Source organism: Lethenteron reissneri, unplaced genomic scaffold (assembly GCF_015708825.2).
Source record: "Lethenteron reissneri isolate LAM-NWPU_2019-01 unplaced genomic scaffold, ASM1570882v1 scaffold_496, whole genome shotgun sequence".
Taxonomy (NCBI): Eukaryota; Metazoa; Chordata; class Hyperoartia; order Petromyzontiformes; family Petromyzontidae; genus Lethenteron; species Lethenteron reissneri.
Window position 1 is genome coordinate 10001 of NW_026892018.1, and position 8244 is coordinate 18244.

The window sequence follows — 8244 nt, forward strand, 5'->3', positions numbered from 1 at the left end:
CTGAGAGACACGCGGAGAGACACGCGGAGAGACACGCGGAGAGACACGCGGAGAGACACGCGGAGACACGTGGGAGTCGGGAGACGAAACGATACGGAGACACAGAGAGACACGGACTCACGCGGAGAGACACGCGGAGAGACACGCGGAGACACGGAAGTTTGGAGACGGGACAATAGGGAGACACAGAGAGACACGGACTCACACGGAGAGACACGCGGAGGACACGTGGAGACACGGGAGATTTGGGAGACGAAACGATACGGAGACACATAGAGACATGGACTCACGCAGAGAGACACGAGGGAGTTGGGAGATACGGAGATACAGAGAGACACGGACACACGCGGAGAGACACGCGGAGAGACGCGTGGAGAGACACGTGGAGACACGGGGGATTTGGGAGACGAAACGATACGGAGACACATAGAGACATGGACTCACGCAGAGAGACACGGGGGAGTTGGGAGATACGGAGACACAGAGAGACACACGGAGACACACAGAGAGACACGTGTAGTAGTGTGTAGTAGTGAGTGTGTAGTAAACACGCACACACGTGCTAGTTTAAACTCCGACTGCCATCCTACCCGCCAACCGTGCACCACGATCACGCGCGCGGACACCGCGCGGCACGCACAACGGAGCCCCTTTGTCACTCCACTGCTGGATGAGAAGCTTACGCTTAGTTCTTTCGGTAGAGTCACCATGTAGGTAAAAATGAATTAAATTAATAAAAATAAAAAATTAAATCACGACGTTTCGGAGGCAACACAAGTCTCCGTCATCAGGTGGGACCGTCACAGCCAGATTTGCTGCATCAAGTGAGGGAGGGATTAAAGATGCAAGCTCTTAAGTACCATGATAATTGTTTTTTACCCTTCTATCTGGCAACAAAACTGACACCTTTTTACAAGGAGTCATGTTTGCATTGACCGCAATACCTGCAGTCATAATGCAAACAAAAGACACAACTCTGATAATGTATGTGCACTGTCCTTGAAGTTGATTGTTCCACACCCGAGACAGCTTTCCTTAGAGCCTAGTCTCACATGGTGTTGGACCAGATGACGCCAAAAGGCGCACAACTCAAAGACAATGCATCATCAGAGTATGAGAGCTCGGGGTAAGCATTTACACCATTGGAACCTCATTTGCCAGTAAAAAAATATGATAATTGGTTTTTTACCCTTCTATCTGGCAACAAAACTGACACCTTTTTACAAGAAGTCATGTTTGCATAGACCGCAATACCTGCAGTCATAATACAAACAAAAGAACATAACTCTGATAATGTATGCACTGTCCTTGAAGTTGATTGGTCCACACCCGAGACAGCTTCCTTAGAGCCTAGTCTCTTGCATCTTGAATCCCTGCCTCACTTGATGCAGCAAATTCAGCTGTGACGGTCCCACCTGATGACGGAAGCTTGTGTTGCCTCCGAAACGTCGTGATTTTATTATTTTATTTTTATTAATTTTAATTTCATTTTGTTTTACCTACGTGACTTTACCGAAAGAGCTAAGAGTATGAATCCTTGCAGTCACGAAAGCTTCAAATCTGGATGAGAATCTCTCTGAGCGGTGGCGCAGCGGTGAGCGCAGCGCTACGAACCCGGCGACCCGAGTTCGATTCCCGCTCGCGGCTATACCAACACCACCGGTGACGGTTATCTGAACCGTTCCCGGGCCTCGCCTAGGTCGACTCAGCCTTAAATGAGTTTTCGTTGAGGTGTGCAAAAACATCGCCACACAAGCACTTGCCCCAGGAATCCCCAAAGGCTGTCAGGGGCATCTTTGTCTTGTTTGTGTTTCCTTAGTTTGTCTGTGCATGTGTGTGCGTGTCTATGTAGTGAAGGCGTGTGTATGTCTGTCTGTGTGTCAGCGTGACGGCGTGTCTTACTTGGGTAGCGTCTTAAGGTGATTTTCCCTTAGCTCCAAGATCTGTAATTTGGCCAGCCTGCACACACACAGATACATACACCGGTAAAAACACACACACACACACGTACGTACACCGGTAAATAAACACGCACATACACAAGTAAACACACACAGATACATACACCAGTAAATGTACACACACACACGTACACCAGTAAACACACACGCACGTACACCAGTGAACACACACACAGATACATACACCAGTAAATATACACACAACACGTACACCAGTAAACACACACGCACGTGCACCAGTGAACACACACACAAATACATACACCAGTAAATGTACACACACACACGTACACCAGTAAACACACACGCACGTACACCAGTGAACACACACACAAATACATACACCAGTAAATGTACACACACACACGTACACCAGTAAACCACACGCACGTACACCAGTGAACACACACACATACACACCAGTAAATGTACACACACACGTACACCAGTAAACACACACGCACGTACACCAGTGAACACACACAGATACATACACCAGTAAATGTACACACACACACGTACACCAGTAAACACACACACGTACACCAGTAAACACACACACGTACACCAGTAAAGATCCCCCGTATAGCCTGAACAGACTTGTGGGGCAAGTGCTGTCAGCGAGTAGTACCTATGAAGGACGGCACGACACAAGAGGGGGTGGGTGGCCAGCACCACGGCTGTGACCACCTTTGTCTCCCCAGTGGCGATGTTTACTACACACCGCACCAGGTACTCATTTGAGGCCGAATCGACCTAGGGGAGGCGCAGGACCGGTTCAGATAATCGTCACCGGTGGCGTTGGTGGCCGTGAGCGGGAATGGAACTCGGGTCGCCGGGTTCGTAGCGCAGCGTAGCGCTAGCCGCTGCACTGCCGCTCCACCCTAGTTTTTGTTTAGTTCATTTTGTTAGTTTCGTTAGTTCATTCGCGTTGTAGGTTTTGTTATTTTTATTAGATTCGTTTGTTTCGTGAGTTTCGCAAGTGTTGTTAGTTTTTTTGTTAGTTTCATGAGTTTCGTTAGTTGCGTTAATTGTGTTACTTTCGGTAGTTTCGTGAGTTTCGTTAGGTGTGTTAGTAGCGTTAGTTTCATTAGTTTCATTAGTTTTAGTTGCGTTACTTTCGGTAGTTTCGTGAGTTTCGTTAGATGCGTTAGTAGTGCGAGTATCGTTAGTTGCGTTAATTTCGTTAATTGTTTAGTTTCATTCGTTTCATTCGTTTTATAAGTTTCGTTATTTTCGTCAGTTTCGTCAGTTTTGTAAGTTTTTTAGTTTCGCTAGTTTTGTTAGCGTCGTTCGTTTCGTCAGCTTCACTAGTTTTTTAGTTTCGTTAGTTTCGTAAGTTTTTAGTTTTGTAAGTTTCAACCAAGCCCTCTGATTGGTGCAGGGAGGCCTCAAAGACGATTGGTCAGGATTAAAAAATCAAAAGGTTCAAATCTGGATGGTGATTTTAAAGTTGCGTAGCTCCGGTGGCTTCCTAACGTCGGAAGGAAGAGCGTTCCAGACGGCCGCAGAAGCGCATCCGAACGTGCCGCGCGATAATGCGGCGACCCCCGTATTTGTTCGATGGCTTAGCCAAAAACCGCTGCTGTTGCTGCGAGCATAATCGGAGTTGGCGTGATGACGTTTTCGTGCTCCTCGACGAGATCACCAATGCATTGTGGGTTCACTTGTGGCAAGCATGTGCGTGTAGTTTACACGCGAGAAGAATCTCGCGTCTTCTTTGAACGCTGGGGAGCCGGACAAGCCCCTCTCTGTACCAGCGTGGACGGCACCTCGTGGTGTTCACCTTCTGAAGCGCTCACTCGTCACCGTGGCGTGCGCGATGACCACAGCCACCACCACAACCACCACCACCACAATCATCACCACCACCACCACCACAACCACCACAACCACCACCACCACTACAACCACCACCACAACCACTACCACCATCACTACAACCACCACCACAACCACCACCACGTGACTTTTCTTTCGTGTTGTGCGCGGGGCTTTTAGCGCCATGACAGCGCGTGGATTTGTAGCGTTTATTTTCATTTGTGTTGCTGGTGACTTTTTGTGTTTCGTATCGAAATCGCCTCCAGTGCTTTTGCTGCTGGCGGCAATAAAAGTTGTTTGGAAGTCAAAAGTCTGTCTGAACAATTACACGATCTCTCCTCCTGTCTCTCTCTCTTCTATCTCACGTCTCAATGTCTCTCTGTATGCTTAGACTCTCTCTCTCCCCACTCTCCAACCACCCCACTCCTCTCTCTCTCTCTCTCTGGCTACATCTCTCTCTCTCTCTCTTTTTACGATCAGTGGAAACAAGAAGATGCTCGGTGTAGTCGGCACTTTGCTTCGTTCATCATTTCGTAATTTTTTTTTATAACTTTGCTTTATGTAACTTCCCACCTCTCGCTCACTCTCTCGGTCACTCTCTCGCTCGCTCTCTCGCTCGCTCGCTCTCTCGCTCACTCTCTCGCTCACTTCTCGCTCGCTCTCTCGCTCGCTCTCGCTCGCTCACTCGCTCGCTCTCTCGCTCGCTCACTCTCTTGCTCACTCTTTCGCTCACTCTCTCGCTCACTCTCTCGCTCACTTCTCGCTCACTCTCTCGCTCGCTCACTCACTCGCTCACTCTCTCGCTCACTCTCTCGCTCACTCTCTCGCTCACTCTTTCGCTCACTCTCTCGCTCACTCTCTCGCTCACTCTCTCGCTCACTCTTTCGCTCACTCTCTCGGTCACTCTTTCGCTCATTCTCTCGCTCACTCTCTCGCTCACTCTCTCGCTCACTCTCTCGCTCACTCTTTCGCTCACTCTCTCGCTCACTCTCTCGCTCACTCTCTCTCTCACTCTCTCTCTCACCCTCCGCTCTCCCCATCACGTCTCGTCAAGACCACGGTTTATTCTGGGAAAGAACAACGCGGCTCTCGGTTGCACGGTCTATATCGGGAAATGGTGATCGCTGGCGTGCGTGCCGAGTTCGATTCCCGCTCACGGCCAACACCGGTGACGATTGTTTCACAGGGATCTGGTCCTCACCCTAGGTCGACTCGGCCTCAAATGCGTACCTGGTGCGGTGGTGTAGCAAACATCGCCACCGGGGAGACAAAGGCGGTTACTAGCCACCCACTCCCCCATCTGCCGTGCAGGCCTTCATAGGTGCCACTCGCGAACAGCACTTGCCCCAGCAGCCTGTTAAGGCTGTACGGGAGACCTTTGTATTTCTGTTTAAGTGTGATCGGTAACCCGAGTTCGATTCCCGCTCACGGCCAACACCGGTGACTATTGTCCGACCCGGATCTGGGCCTCACCTACGTCGACTGGGCCTCAAATGAGTAGCTGGCATTTAGTAAACATCGCCACTGAGGGAGACAAAGGCGGTCAGGCGTGGTGCTGGCCACCCCCCCCCCCCCCGTGCCACAGTGCCGGCCTTCATAGGTTGCTCGATGCTCGCTAACAGCACTTGCCCCGACAGTCTGCGTAGGCTACACGGGGATGGGGGGATCTTTATCTTTGTTATGTGTGTGTGTGCGTGTGTGTGCGTGTGCAGTGCGTGTGTGTGCGCGTGTGCGTGTGTGTGTGTGTGTGCGCGTGTGTGCATGTGCGTGTGTGTGTGTGCATGTGCGTGGTGCTGGCCACCCACCCCCTCGTGTACCGTTCCGGCCTTCATAGGTGCTCGCTAACAGCACTTGCCCCTACAGTCTGTTCAGGCTATACGGGGGTCTTTATCTTTGTGCGTGTGCGTGCGCGCGCGTGTGTGCGTGCGTGCGCGTGTGTGCGTGTGTGTGCGTGCGCGCGCGTGTGTGCGTGCGTGTGCGTGTTTACCTGCCAAAGTTGCCGGGCAGCGCTTCGAGGAAGGCATCATTCAGATAGAGCTGGGTCAGGTTTAGGAGCTGAGTGAACCCTTCTGGCAACCTGCACACAGAGACAGAGGTCCTCCGTAACACTTACCAGCAGGGGCGGTTTCTTCATTAGGGCGATTGGGCGACGCACCACCAATGTCATTCAACCACAGAGTCACGCTAGCCGTCACTGTGCCTCTGGATATAGTCCAATCAGCGTCATGCTACGTTCTGTGGAGTACCGCCTCTTTTTGGGCGATTTCACTCCGGCTGAGAATCGCTCCGATTTGCCCCATAGACTTACATTCAAAGATGTTTTTTTCGAACGGCGGGCGTTGCAATGCATTCTCTATGGCTTCCGGGAGGGCTCGCCCTAACGTGCTTACGTCATCATACGTGCTTACGTCATCATACGTAAGCACGTTTCATCCAACAATATAATTGTGGCCACCTAGTGGAATCTTTAATAAAATAAACTTGAGTGGATTGTATTAATAGTGAGTATAGAAACAAACAAGATGTATTGTAAGAGTCACTTTATTTTTCATCAATATTAAAGAAGTGAAGTTGCCTTTACATGCTTAAGCTGTCATTTTATCCATTGCATGGGTGGACCTTATCCTTATCAATCATCCAGACATTTGCCCCCCCTGAGAGATTTTGCAGGAGCCGCCACTGCTTACCACGTAGCAGGACTCTCACGGCCAACATCATCCATAATACAGGTTGTTTTGGGGGGGGGTTTAGATCACGTGATCATATAATTGTGCCGTTAAACCCGCCGCCACCCGACGCAGCCAATCAGCAATGGGTTTGTCACGTGAACAGGACGTGGTCAATTCGTGACGAGCACAGCGGCACACAGACCGTGTGTTCTTCTTGGTTCTTTCTGTAAAGTCACGTAGAAGGGAAGTAATAAAATAATAAAAGAAAACATAATAAACATTGTATTATATTATTATTTTATTATGTTTTATTTATATATTATTATATATATTATTATGTTATATTTTTATTATTTAATTACTTCCCTTCTACGTGACTTTACCGAAAGAACCAAGAAGATGAATCCCTGCAGTCACGAAAGCTTTAAATCGAGATTGTGTTGGAGAGCGAAGCCGCAACATTTACAATCTGAGCACGACGTTTTCGCCGGCAATTGGCAACCGGCTTCATCAGGCGACAGCCAGATTAGTGGAGAAATCCTCCCGATTCCTTCCTTAGATAGAGGGGTAGATGTGTTGACGTCACTTGTGAGCACTTCCTGTGCGAAGTGGCGGTGGGGAGATTAACGAATGCATAGCAATGACTATGGGTATCCATTGCCGGTTGCGTTGTTTGTATGGCAATTAACAGACATTATGCATAGCACCACGCCCGCTCGACCGCCTTTGTCTCCCCCCAGTGGCGATGTTTACTACACCGCACCAAGTACCCATTTGAAGCTGAGTCGACCTAGGGGAGGCACCAGGACCAGTTAAAATAATCGTGACTGGTGTTGGCCGTGAGCGGGAATCGAACTCGGGTGGCCGGGTTCTTAGTGCGGCGTAGCGCTAACCAGGGTGTATGTGTGCGCGTGTGCGCGTGCACGTGTGTGAGAGTGCGTGGATGCGCGTGTGTGCGACTGCGTGCGTATGTGAGTACACGTGTGTGTGCGAGCATGTGCGTGTGTGTGAGTGCATGCGTGTATTCGAGTGCACGTGTGTGCGCGCATGTGCTAGTGCGTGAGTGCGTGTGCTAGTGCATGCGCGTGTGTGTGTGTGTGTGCGTGTGGTAGTGTGTGTTTGTGCGTGTGTGTACGTGTGCGCGTGTACGCGTGTGTGCAAGTGCGTGTGTGCGAGTGCATGCACGTGAGCGTGTTCGAAGTCATGCGTGTGTGCGTGTGAGCGTGCGTGTGTGCCAGTGCATGTGTGTGCGCGTGTGTTAGTGCATGCATGCGTGTGTGCGTGTGCTAGTGTGCGTGTGCTAGTGTGAATGCGTGTGTGTGTGAGTGCGTGTGTGGTGTGCGTGCGCATGTGTGCGTGCGTGTGTGTGTGAACTCACTTGCTAATGGGGTTCACGCTCGCTTCTAACACAGACAGGCACTTGCAACAGCGGATGTTCTCCGGGAATTCTTGAATGCCTGGGTGCGCAAAGACAAAGATCCCCGCCCCGATTATAGCCGCAGCAGGCTGCTGGGGCAAGTGCTGGTAGCGAACAGAACACCTTACGCCACATCTCATCGCAAACATTCGAAGGGCGCCCCCATCGGCAGCTGTCTCTGCGTGGCGACCCGGCACCTTGCTAACGAGCGGGCATCAGTCTGCCAGTCGGGGGGCTGCAGTTGTTACTATGCACAGTGGTTGGGTCGCCACGGTGGCGAGATGTTAACTACCTCGCCTGGTACACAGGAGGTCGTGGGTTCGATCCCAGACCCTACGAGATGTTAACTACCTCGCCTGGTACACAGGAGGTCGTG

At 50.6% G+C, this 8244-nt stretch overlaps 1 protein-coding gene across 1 annotated transcript in view; it reads right to left on the reverse strand.

Moving 5' to 3' along the window:
• The window catches only part of LOC133339871 (leucine-rich repeat-containing protein 7-like), a gene marked incomplete at both ends in the record, with an annotated part of 17007 nt that extends 9099 nt beyond the window's left edge, over positions 1 to 7908 (reverse strand). Inside the window, 3 exons of the mRNA XM_061548000.1 lie at positions 1903 to 1959; positions 5770 to 5859; positions 7830 to 7908. Of these exons, the coding sequence (XP_061403984.1) occupies positions 1903 to 1959; positions 5770 to 5859; positions 7830 to 7908 (226 nt within the window). The remainder of the gene's footprint in view (positions 1 to 1902; positions 1960 to 5769; positions 5860 to 7829) is intronic.
• Between the last annotated feature and the right edge of the window lie 336 nt (positions 7909 to 8244).